The 13,320-nt window shown below is 47.8% G+C and overlaps 1 protein-coding gene across 2 annotated transcripts in view; it reads left to right on the forward strand.

Moving 5' to 3' along the window:
* Nucleotides 1-13,320, forward strand: part of ASTN1 (astrotactin 1) — a 270,174-nt gene that overhangs the window by 94,502 nt on the left and 162,352 nt on the right. Inside the window, exon 2 of one of the 2 annotated variants that reach the window (XM_024551717.3) lies at nt 4,606-4,793. In XM_024551717.3, the coding sequence (XP_024407485.2) occupies nt 4,606-4,793 (188 nt within the window). Of the gene's footprint in view, nt 1-4,605; nt 4,794-10,310; nt 10,389-13,320 lie in introns of those variants that run through there. The other variant, XM_045189330.2, reaches the window with a different exon arrangement.

Raw genomic sequence — 13,320 nt, forward strand, 5'->3', positions numbered from 1 at the left:
GCAGGATAATTAGTGATCCTCTCCTGTTATTAACCCCTGACTTAAGCAGGTTATTTCCTTACAAACGTGTTGGAAGTTAATGCCACTGCTAATAGTTTCAGTCGGAAGACCATAATGAAGCCATGTGGGAAAGCAGACCTACCATCAATATCTTTCAAACTCTGAAATTAGAGTTGGGGGAAAGGAAAGTCAAAACGAATTGCAGAAAAGCAGGTAGTTTGACCATCTTTACCTACCTTTGGTTACCTACCTTCGGTAACCTTAATGGTAGCCCCTGGAGTAGAAGACCCATTTGTTATTCTTAGTTTGGGACAGTGGGCTTCATCACCACGACATTTCTAAATTCCTGAGCTTAATCGACCTCACACTCAGTAACTCAACGGCAACTGAGATGGCGTGGGGCGGAAGGGTGGCTGTGTGCTTTCACGGTTGACACCAGTCTTCAGGGTTGCCTCATCCTCCACTACGCCTCCTCATGTCCTCCACCCTGCGGCGTAACCAGACCTCCCTCGGTTCTGCAAGCACGTATCGCCCTGCTGTTCCTTTGTACATTCACACCATCCTCTTTATCTGGAATCACCGCTCAGCATTTCCTCCCATTTTATCCCTTCCCCTGGGATAAAATGAGTGAGAGGGTAGCCATTTCCTACCCTCTCACTCAGCACCTCTATTACTGTTTAGAGGAGTTACTCGTGTCTTCTAGTTTCTTACTAGATCCAAAGCTCCTTGGGAGGAAGGACCACGTCACACAATTGGCTGACAGTGACCAACATGGTGTGCTCCAAAAATATTGGTTGTATTCAAGAATAAATGGCACCCTTGTTTCTGTGTATTCCAGGCAGGTCCAGAATTTTGGGAGGTCCTGAGGGACGAGACATTTGTGGAAGGGAGGAATGTCAGGGCAGCCTAATAACCCTTCTGGAGAGCTTGGCCCCCAGTGTGGTGATGGCTTGAGGGGACTGTGTCAGCTCCTGTTGGCACTTGTTTTATTCAGTACATTGGAGTAGAGGCTCTGTCTGAGCCTCCTCTGCAGTGCCCAGGAAGCCTTGGACTAGAGTAACTATTTTACCACCTCCCCCCATTCGCTCCTTGCACGTCTAGGGGCAGCCTTGCATCGGTAAAGCAATTGCTGAGCATTTCCTCCTCCTGAGGTTTTCTGCTGACATCCAGACCATGTGATTGATTGCTTTGACATTCCAAGCTTTATCTCAGCCCATTGGCAATGACATTCACTGACTTTGATTGTGCCCTGTGTGGTTTTCCATGGATTGACCCGGGCCAGGTAGAGAGCAAGTAAATAAGCTCCTGGTTATAGTAAATTCCTGGTCTAGAATTTTGGCCCTTCCGTGTCAGGCACTGCCGGGAGAGGGGGAAAATGCCAACGAAGAAGCCATCGTTCTGTAACTACCTTGAATCTAAAATATGACAGCACCCTCACTGGCAGACATGGTGTCCTCTTGCCTTTAACCTTTGCCCTCTGAGAGTCTGGTCTGGGAAAAATCAGGATGTCACCGCCCATAGGAATGAGCATGAAAACCTAAAAAGAGGTTCAGAGGGCTAGCCCAGTGCCCGGGCCAGTGGCTGTGCTGTCCGTCCCCTGCCCCCGTGGGTGCCTTTCATCACTCTCCTCATGCACCCGCTCTTCCCTTGGTGCCATCTCTCCCGGAACCCTGGAGCAGAATGCCTTCCTCCTTCAAAAAAGTCTTGGATGGCCAATGAGGATAGGCTTTCTTTTTGGCTGATGCAAATGTTTTGGAATCAGTGATGATGGTTGCAAAGCTTTGTGAATATACTACCCACCCCCACTAAATTGTATGCATTGAAAGGGTTGGGGTATGTGAATTATATCTCCATTTTAAATGAAGTCATGGGATGCTAACTCCCTGTGCAAAAATAAGTAAATAAATAAATAAAAATCCTGTAGTACGAAAGCTGCTGGAAGACCACGCGGACTTTCTCCTCAGTGCGCCCTCTCTCTGTGCACGTGCAAAGCTCGGGCCCTGCGGAGTGTGTGTTGGGGTGGCGGGGAGCTAACACAAGTTCATCCGTCTTAGTCCCTGTTCTGTGTCAGGCCAGGTGACCTTGGTCTGGGTGTTTATTTGTCTTTGTTGCCACAGTTAAAACAGAGGTAATGAACCTGACCTACTTGATGCAGATCTCCTGGGAAATAAAAATGTGGTGTGTGAAGCGCTTTGGAGCTATGATTCTATATTTCTCCTAATTGGGTACTGGAAGGGTTGAAGAGGCACCCACGTGTGTGGGATGGATCCCAGGCGTGGGCGGGAGGCTGGACTGTGTTGCGCTGGGTGATTGAATTATGCTACTAGGTGCTCTGTTGGGAACCGGCATTGCTGGTGACTTTTAGGTCTCTAGTGATAAGGAGATGGACTTTGGTTTCTATGGTAATGACAGGAAAGAGACTTAGGGGAGGAGCCCGTGTTTCTTGCGAGGAATCATGCCGATGCTTTCATGTGAAGGCTCCATGAGCGGTCAGAAGGATGAGTGTGCCACAGAGGTCACGTGTGGCGTGGCTGCTCCTGGTCCAAGCAGGCGCCCCCGGAGGCACACCCAGGGCTTCTCTTCACCCAGAAATCCTGAAAGCGTCCGTAGAAGAAAAGCGAATCAGGAGGCCTGTGTCACTGCCTCCCCACACAAATGGGGCTGTGCCTGTGGAAAACCAGGACATGGATACAGGGAACTTTCCATGGTCAAGCCCTCTGCCCGAGGCATTTTCCTGGATGTTTGTGATGGTCACTTCCCAGAGCAACCAGCTTACCAGCCCAATACCCATCGAGATGACTGAATCCTTTAACTGATTAGGGAGAAGGGCTAAGTCTTTGCTGCCTGTTGATTCTCCCTCACACCCTCTAGTTTACTGCTCACCCTGGGCTGTAGCGTGAGACAGGTGGTCCTATCAGGGTCCTTTAGGCACAGGCTAGTGACCTGTGACTCCTACAGATTCTGGTCACTGACCTACCCTGAGACAACCAGCCAACATTCTTCCTCCTTCACCTCCTCTTTGTTCTCTTATCAGTGTCTGAATGTCCTCTCCCCACTTATCTTCCTACTAAAAGGAAGTCACCACCCTTCCATGCCCAATGCCAGCATCACCTTCCTCTGAGAAGGCTGCTTTCCTCCCTCCTTCCACCCTCTCCCGTCTCCCCTCCTTCTGTGTTCCCACAAAACTTTGTCATGCATGTGGTATAGCGCTTACCACGTGTATTCACAGTGGGTTGTTACCTTAGAGAACTTGCCGAGCGTCTTCTGGAGATTAGCATCTTAGTGCCTAGAACAGGGTCTGGTGCATACTCCTCTCCCAGTGGATGTCTGTTAAATAAATGAATAAATATATAAGGAAATAAATCAAGCAGAACATCATTTGTGCCCTCACACAAATAATGAAAAACATGTATAAACTCCATAAATATTTAAAATTGCTTTCCTCTTTGTGGTTGTGGTACTTGATGAGAATACTCTTCTAAATGTGTCTTATTAAATCTTTTTTATGTCTATGGAATTATTATTTTTTTCTGGTCCAAGTTGATAAATTTTGGGAGAAGCCATGCCTTACAAAAATGAGGTTTTATCAAGCAAAGCTTGCCAAAGTGTGTTCAGCAGGATGTTCGTTTGCTCGGTGATAATAGCTGTTAAGGAAAAAATGGTTTGGGGACCAAATGAAGCTCTGGAGAAGCTGGGTTAACCAGGTCAGTCTCTCGTGGAACGTCTCAAAGCTTTGATACAGTGTTGCATAGGACTATTAGCCAGAGGGTCATGTGACAGTGTTCTTTGGCAGCGGGGGGCTCAGTGCCTACGGTGTGCGCTGCCTGATTGGAGCGTTGTGACCGATTTGTGGGTGATAGCCCAGGGCCTCCATCTAAAGCACTGAGAGCAGGTAGATGTGTGTGTCTGTGGAAAGGGCCCAGCTCCTCACCACCCTCTCCACGTACGCCAGCTCTGCTCTGCAAGAGTGAGGAGAAAAATTAAAGGGAATTAAAACATTATTTTACCTGCCACAGCGAGTATCAGACATCTCCAGTGGACTATGCAGAAAATGATTGTGGTTTTAGAAATAATCTGTCAGCACCGTTGCTCGGCAGTAAACTCCCAGGATGGTTCTGTAAGTGCCTGTTCTCTGCCTAGTAATTACCAATGCTCTCCTTGGTAGATTCACTGGTGTCTAGGAGTAATTGCTAGGGAACTCACACTTTCAGATTTACAAGAGGAAAACAACCTTGTATTTACCTGGGAAGGGGCCTGGGTATCAGGGTATTCAAACTGCTCTGGGTAAAGGATGCTTGTTGATTGTAGAAATGTGGGGAAGAACTTGAAATTTTTTTTACCTGGTATTTTTCTCAATGGGTGAGAGGCTGGCTTGCTAGATGGTGGTGCAAAGACCTGTGGGGAATAATTCCCTTCCTCTCAGGGTCTCTTCCCTTCCTTGAGATTTGGAGCAGCACGAAGTCGGACCTGACTATAGTTGGAACCCTGTGTTGTCTTCTGGGGACAGTGGCTGGTGGGAGCCAGCGTCCAGGAAGAAGGTGAATAAGATGACTCAGACCGGTGCAGCTGGAGTTCTGACCTGTGCCTTTGGTCTTTGTCCTCTAGAGATCTCAGGGAACACAGAGGACATCCCTCTGGTGCGCTGGAGGCAGCAGTGGCTGGAGAATGGCACTTTGCTTTTCCACATCCATCACCAAGATGGCGCTCCCAGCCTGCCCGGACAAGACCCAACTGAAGAGCCCCAGCATGAGTCAGCAGAAGAGGAGCTGAGGATCCTGCACATCTCGGTCATGGTAAGGGCAGCACGGCCTTAGCCTCTACATTACCTTGACATTGAGTGTCTTGTTGCCATGGACATAGCTCTGTAAGACCCAGCGCCATAATAAGCATTGATCGTGTTAACGAGCAAATGTCCCACTTATGGGAAACGCCTCCGCCTGAGGTGTCAGTAAGAGTTGCAGTCATTTCTGCAGCACCATTCCCCGACTCTCCTCTCTAGGAACATGCCTAGACATGGAGTGACTTTCACAAACCGTCAGCGGTGTTAGACGGGTCAGTGGACTGTCATAGAAAGTCATTATTCAACTAGGATGTCAGAATACCCGATAATAGTTGTTCTGTAAATGTTTGCCAAATGACTGAGCAGCCGAGCTGCTTGCTGCTACAAAGTCCTCTTCACTCTTCCCGTGCCAGGGGCAGAGACAGCTTCCTGCCTTTCTCTCCTCTTGCAATGAAGGTCGTGTTGGTAGACACTAGTCCCTCCCTCTAGCCCAGCTCAGAAACGTCACCATCAGTGTCCCCTGCCCAATTCAGGCATTTTTAAAATGATTAGAAGATTCTAATTAGAAGGTTATTCCTAACACTCTGGGAACTGGTGTTTTAGAATCTCCCTAGCAAGGATGTACAATGGCAGGCAGGGTTTTGTTGGGTGGTGGTTCGCTCGCTGATGCCTCTCCTTGGCTCTTAGAACAGTGCGCTCACATACTTGATGCTTAATAAATGTTTGTGGAGTAGATGAATGAATTTCCCAGTGGACATAGAAAATACCTGCTTTGCTTGGCATTTTATGTATTAGTCTTACGTTGGCAAAGCCAATACATCTTCTGCTCCTAGGGTAGCCTGAGAGCAGGCTGAGGCTTGCTGACTGGTGAGCCATGGGCCATATGTGTGGAGGGCACGGGCTCTTCCATTGTTAGAAAACTCAGCCGAGAACCAGTCTAGGTCTTGGTCTGAATTTCAATGCATCTATTACTGTGGTAGCATCACTACATGCTGTTTAGTTTGGTGTATCTGATTGGAGGAAACTGAGCACATTTTAGACATAGAAAAATTTCCGTGATCCAAATACTTGGCATAGAAAATTTCCCCATAAAAACCTCTGATAAAATCTCCGAATGTAATCCTTCCATTTCTTCCTCAACCCGTGTCCCTGTGAATAACTGGCCTGATAGATGACCTGCATATATACAACCTACTGGATTCAAACTACATGAGCAAAGAAAAGAGATCTCGAGTAGCGAACGGTAAATCTCGACGTCCAGATATGCTGGGGGGCAGACAGATAAGTGAGGTCGCCGTGCCCCACATTTACAAATTAGTTGAGATTTATAACATGGGAGTTGCCGTCCTTGGGCCTCGCAGTCAGAGCCCCAGTGTTTCCTGTGTCAGAGAAGCTGGTCTTCCGTGTAGTCTGTCGTTTGCAGGCCGTGGTGAGATCAGGCCGATCGGTCGAATCAGCCCCTGACATTGACCGCGGCGCCAGATGGGGAGGCCACATTGTCTTCACATTGAAAACGTGGTCTGCTGGGAAAGAGGGGCACAGTGGTGGACGTCCCACCAGCCATCTGAACCCTCCCACATACGTGGGAAGGTTACGGGTGGTGGTCACCTTGTTTCGTTTCTCTGAATCCAAGACCACATAAGGAGCCAGTCTTTGTCACACCAGATACATGTTTCCAGTGGGGGAAAAAAGCATATGGAGTTTCCCAATATCTGCTACTGGGTGTGATTTTTGCCTGAAAGAAAGACCCCGGATACCAGAGGTTAAAACAGGCAACGTGTCAGGAGGTGGGTTTGGTGGGGGCCCGGGGAGTAGTGCGAGGGTCCTGGCCAGACAGTCTAAAGCGTGTCCTGGTTGCTGTATCTTATCTTCAGTGTAGCAAGGACCTACTTACTGCCTGTCCTCACGTTGAGGTATTCCAGTAAGTTCTCCAGAGAAGCGTGTGTATGTCTGCGTGTCCGTGTGTGTGCGCTCACACCTATTTGTAGGGGCAGGGTAGCCGTGAAGATAGACATACGCTGACCAAGGATGCCAGAGTCTGCGAGGAAATAGGTCGTGCCCTTAAAATATGACAGCCCGTGTGAGGAGCCTACACTGCAAATGCTGCTCTGGTTTCGAGACCACCCCCCGGGGAAGGATTAATGGGCAGTGGCCACTTAAATGGGAAGAGCAAAAGTCAGCCTCATTCCTGTGCCTTAGATCTTCCCTGCTTGTGCTACTGGTCACCCATGGCAGGCCACCAATGACGTTCTGTTTCTCAAATGAAATGGGAGATGGCATTCCTTCAGCTTTATTGACGTGACGTTATTTCCAGTGAGGCTGGAGGAGGCGGGGGTTGCAACGGCATGGGCAAAGGATGAGAGTGAACAGGTCTCACACTGGTCTCTGGCTTGGCCTCTTGGACGTGGATAAGCCCACAGCTGCATGAAAAATTCAGCAATTCCTTTGACTTCTGTGGGAGAATAGGGATCCCTGAGTGAGCAGAAGTGAGAAGCACTCCCTCCCACCCTCCTCAAAGGCGGTGTGGTCGGCGGAGTCCCCTGAGGCCCAGCTTGCTGTCTCACCTCCCTCCACTCCCATTGCACACCACACACCCTCCCACACTGCCTCCCCCGTCCCTCCGAGTCCAGTGTAGAGGCCATTTCAAAGCCTGCAGTTGTGTATCTGCTCTCAGCTTAGACATCAAGTCTTAAGGGTATCATGTTTGAAGATGTGGCTCTTGGAGCCTCTGTAGCATCTTCTTAAGAGACTCTGAGATGGGTAGACTTCCTCTGATATCCCTCATATCACATCCTGCAGGTGTACACTAGGCAGCTGTTCGAGGCACGCAGAATGACAGCCTACAAGTGTAAGAAGGTAGCAGAGCCCGTTGACTAACAGCAGTGCGGGGCGGTGGAACGCATGTACGTGATGTCTTATCATTCATACCCTCGTAGCTGGGAAAGAACAGTAGCAGGGCTATTTCTCATTAACCGTAATGATCACCATCCATACGGGTTTAGTTTGGACCCAATTAGCATAATCCCACAAAGAGAAAAGTTACGGTGATTATCAAAACATGAATATACCCAACCTTTGCTCTCTTGTTAGGAAAATGTATATTAAAGAGCTTAACTGATAGTCTTAAGTATTTCCATTACACGCAGAGGGAATGGATGGTTCTGGGAAAACTTAAGTTTACATTTCTCACCCACGTCACCTCCACGCATGCATGGGCCGCTGTTTATTTTTGTATTTTGCGTTTACCCCGTTTTGTTTTAAACACGAACTATAAGGAATGAGAGAATGAGAAGCAAAGAAGAACCTCTTTTTGGTGTCCTTGTGGCACCATATGAATGAAAATCAGTAAGTCATTCCTTCTTGGTGCCCAGTACAAATATATTATCAGCAAACCACGGGCTTGTAGAAAACCAATACCTCAGCTGGGAACTTAGCGATTTAAAACTTTGAAAAACCTTATGCTTTTCTTATTTTTCAGTCGCATCCTAACATTTTTGAATAATTTTTTTTTTCTGAAAGGGTACCCTTTCTTCCTGGTAAAATACAATTGGATTTTCCTCCCGAAATCTTACGTCATTGTTCTTCAGGTCAAACAATGTATCTTACACCTGCTGCGTGACTCAAACTTGGCCAAAGAAATTTATTTCAAATTTTGCAAAGAACATTGGCATTTAAAGCTGGAAAAGTACACAAGCGTAAGCTTTTGCAAACTCTTGAGTCAGTGAAGGCAAGATCATCAAATGAAAATTGATGTCTGAGTGTAAACCAGAAGTCAAGGAATTCTTCAATTCCTAGAGAAGATTAAGCAAATTGTTTATTCCTGAGAAGATTAAGGTTTAACGTGGCTTTACGTCAGCTGTTCAGACTCTGACCCTGGGTGGATATACATTTCCTATTTTACTTTTGCTGATTTACTATACAATCTATATTTTTCTCCTTAAAGTGTGTTACAAAATGTAGTGATGTCTAATAAAATATTAATGATTACATATATATTTCATCTTTGTAATTAAAGGTGGCAGTGTTAATAGACTTCTTCTGTGCATCCAGGTTGGTTGAGTACATTTTTCACAGCAAATAGCCCTTCAAAAATACTTCGGTTTGATATATATTTTGTAGTGATAATTCTGACTGGTAGGTAATATCTTTCGTAGTTCAGCCTTCTCGGGCAGAATTCACAATTGTTGTAAAAAGGTCATCTTTGAGCGTCTGTCTGTCCCCCTGAGGATGTGAAGAAGCCCACCAATCAGGCATGGGTGCCGCTTAGGACTTCTAGCTCCTGCTGTGTGAAGCCTGTTGGCCAGTGTTTGCTGGCTCCTCAGGTGTCCTCAGGCTCCTTGTTTTGGGGAACCCTGGGTGAGTCCAAGACACAGAGTTTTCTCTTGGGAGGAAAAAGAGAGCAAGATTCAGGGACGAAGGAGACCGCAGGTGCTATTGTAGAGTCCCAGAGTGCAGGAACAGGGTGGACATGCTGGGGAAGTTGGCTCCATTTGGGGCGGGGTCAAGTACAAAGCCCACAGAGCATTAGGGGAGCCACCAGCATCGTGTGCCAAAGCCCCCAGCCCTGCTCTCCCTGTTCCATTTGAGTTTGGTCCACCTGCTGGAGCATCACGTGTCACTTTGCTTGAAGCCGTCTTCATTTCACTGCTAAAGCTCAGCCACTGGCAGGGCAGAGAAGAGCAGCTCCAGGCATGGTCGTCACTGTGGGCCACCAAGACCATTGGGTCCTTACTCATCCAGTGGTCATGGGCAAAGGAGAGAGGACGTGACACCTTTTCTGTCAACAGCTCTTGCCTTCAGGAAATCTGTTACAAGTATTATGAATCAGGGTCCCTTTTACATCTTTATGGTTGATTGGTATTGTTTGTGTAGCTCTGACTGAGGATGCCCTAATTTATCAGGGCCGATCTTTCTGACCTTTCAGAATCAAATGGAGACGTTAAGCATGTCATGCCTTACCATGAAGGACAGAACTAGAGTAATAAAGTGGAAGGTACAGAAAGATGGGTCCTGATTCCGTGGAAGGAACTTCTCTAGCAGTGCAGGCATCCCTCATGGGGTGGGACTGACGGACCGGCGTACCGCCCACCTGCCAGAGTCATCACTGTGTACCTTGCCTTCGTTAGGAAAGTGGCAGCGGTTCCTAAAATAATCACCACGATCCCTAAAGACAAAAGCTCTTTGCTCTTGGGTCTTTGCTCTGAAAGGCTGGTGTGCAAAAGACCGGAGATGTCAGGGTTCCTTTGGGGGCTATTCCAAGTGCCAAGGGAGGGTTTGGCTTGCAGACCTCCTCACCTGGCACCATGGTCTGCAGGTACGTGGGAGTCCGTCAGCCATTCAGTTGCTCAGCTGATGCACGTTGCTTGCTGTCCTCCTGTATTCCTGGGGAGTGGGGGCTGGGTGTAATGGAAAGAAACGCTGGGTTTAGAGTTGGAAGGTAGGCTTCACTCCCTGGCTTTACCGCTTTAGGTGATTTGTGGACCCTTTTGGAAACTTTATTACCTGACCTGTGAAATGGGTGCATTGGTTACACTTTTCAGTTTTAAGGAATGGAGACCCACGCAGGCCTTCTCTGTAATGGACTTTGATGATACACATTCATATGGAGGTAAGGGAGACGGGAATCCTCTAATTAAACAAACAAACCAGAACAAAGCAGAATTTTGCAAAGCCTGGAACGGCCAGTTGTGCCGGTCCCAAGTTACATTGTTGGTGTCCATGCGGGCTTGGCTCTTCCACACACGTCTCCGTTGCTCCTGTCTGTGAATTACTGTCTTTGTCTTTACTCTAAATTCCCCCCCGTTTTACTGTTTTTCTATGTTTGTACTTTCCATCTGCTCGAGCCACCTCACTGTGACCCCTCCTGACTTCAGGCAGTTTGACATGGTTTCCAACTTTGCGTCCACGCTGCAAGATTCCCTGCATTTGTCCCTTCCCCGCACAGCTTCAGGAGAGAAGCGGGGGTTCTCCCTAGCTGCCGTAGCTCCTATGTGTTCGGAGCTTTTCCTACCAAGTGATGTCATAGGTGGATGTAACCCTAACCTCCTGTTGGCTGCAGCTATGAGGACGTTGGCTTCTGTGGCACAGAAAATGACCCGTCCTGTTCCAGGCCCTGCTCAGAGCCCCTTCCTTAAGCAGACTGGCCCGCCGTGGCGGCCTGGCTGACTTGTGCAACATCACGGGCACAGTGCCGCCTACCTTGTAGAGAGTTAGGGGGATCGAATCAGACCCTCCTTCTCATCCTCCTCCTCCTCCTCATTATCTTATTTCGTACTTACTATGGGTCAGACACTAAGTGTTTTCAGTGTATATCAGCTTACTTTTGAGTTTCATGCGCACGCCGTGAGGCAGGGTTTACAGGTGAGGTGACGGAGGGCCAGACGAGCTAAGTAGCTTACCTGCCGTTAAGCACCACTAGGTCTCAGAGCCAGGCTTTGCACTGAGGCTCTATGGGAAGCAGCCAGCTCACTTCCCGGTTCATCGTCAGAGCCCAGTACGTGTTTATTACTTGTCCTCTTACCCACATTTGTTGTTTCCTTGACTTCTGTCTGCTGAGACTTGTCTGACACTTTTCCCCACTGTTAGTTCAAAACTGCTAACTCTGTGGGCACTAGGACCCACCACCAAGGTGGAACACAGATCTTTCCTTCTGTGGCTGCACCAGGCAGCTAACCCCAAAAGCTCAGATCTGTTCAGCTTGGCTAAACCCACCTGCTAACCTTGGCTTGAGCCACGCCACCTCACAGCTGGCCATGGTTTTATTGGCAGGGAAGGGAAGAGGGCAGTTGGGGACTTCCAACTCTAAAATTGTGAAAGTCATGTAACAATGAACTTCAGCTTCTCCATGTACATGCTTTCACTTCTGGAGTGCGTTCTTAGAAATTAAAATTGCATTTTGAAAGCGTTAATGACCTATTATTGATTGAAAAGATTCATTGACTCATTTATTTATTTAGTTATTGATTCTTTCATTTAACAGTATCTGTCAGGCTTCAGGTACCTGTTTTTTTTTTTTTTAGCTACTACAGAGATAGAAAATTAATACAAGATTCTGCTTTCAAGGAACATTCAATCATATTATTAACACTTAACATTTGAAGATGGCCTTTGGCAGAACTGAGAGCCAGGTAGAATGCACTGTCTTCTCCATTCTTTTCCATTTTTATGTCCTCTTTGCAGTTCCGTTCTTCCCTTTCCTGAAGCTCACGGAGGCCTTGCGGTACCCCATTTTTCCACACAGCAAGGAAAATAGCCAAGAGGCCAAATTTCCACCAGGATACTAACGCCTTTTAACAACTTGATGTAATATTCTGTTCAGCCATTTAACTCAATTGGTAGAAAAGTCAACCATTTACTTTTAAGGACTTAGTTCCAAAAATCCCAGAAGATTCTTTTGAAAGCAGGTGCCATCATCTCTGCGGGGTTCACATCAATATTAAGAGCTAGTGATGGTCACAGTAAAGACACTGTCACTTCACTCACTGTGTGCCAGGACGTGTGTACGATTGTTTTCATGTATGCTGTCAATCAGTGCCCGTAGCAGCCCTGTGAAATTAGGTACACATTTCCCCGTTGTTCAGACGCGAGACTCCGGGCCTCAGAGAAGGCAGATCGCAGAATCAGGCACACACAGGGGGAGCCAAGATTCAAGGCAAGCGCATCGGACTTCAGGCCTCGGTCTGCTGGGGGACTCTGTGGCCTGGCAGAGCTGGGGGCAGCTGGTTGCTCCCATTTTCCAGGCTGTGGAATCACTTCACTGCCCTGAGCTGGGGCAGCAGAACCCTCTGCTCGGTGAAGACTGGGAAGGCACAGAGATTCGGGCAAGACGTTGTCATGTTTGGGTGGAGTCTTGAGCCACTTCAGAATGTGAGGAGCTAGACTGGGCAAAAAGATAAAGCACTGCGAACAAGCGAAAAACAAACCCCGGGTTGGCTTTGAGCAAAGGGCGCTGAGAAGCCAACGAGGCCAACAGCCTCTGGTGTTGAATGTTAGTGAGGTGGTTTATACCAGGGGCTGTGCTTTCAGAAAGACCGGTTGAAACCCTGGTGCTGCCACTTACTGGATTTTCTAGGGACCTTGGACAAATTGCTGAATCTCTCAAAACTCACTCTCCTTACCTATAAAATGAGAGTAATAACAGATTCTACTTTATAGGCCATTTTGGTGAGTAGATGGGATGATTTTCATTAAGGACTTCCTGCAGTGCCTGACCCGTGGGAAGTGCCCAGTCAGTATTAACTGGGTAAACGCCGGGGTGCCACGCAAGCTCCCTGTAACCTTCCTATGTGCCGTGTGTCACCCAGGGGGCTACTACCTTAGGGACGCAGAAAAGCAGCTTCACAACCCTCTTCAGAAAAGAGAATCATAGCAACCTGTTGGAGGAGCCCTGGAGGAGTCGTACCCAGGGAAAAGACCAAGGCAGTTGGGACATCAGGGCAATAGAACGGGCCCCTTACAAAGCCGGGATGCAGTCATGTACGTCCAGGGTATTGTTAAGCCACTTCTGTTTCATTGTTTATAGGGTTTCCTAGCAGCTATAT

The sequence above is a fragment of the Desmodus rotundus genome, chromosome 12 (assembly GCF_022682495.2).
Source record: "Desmodus rotundus isolate HL8 chromosome 12, HLdesRot8A.1, whole genome shotgun sequence".
Lineage (NCBI taxonomy): Eukaryota > Metazoa > Chordata > Mammalia > Chiroptera > Phyllostomidae > Desmodus > Desmodus rotundus.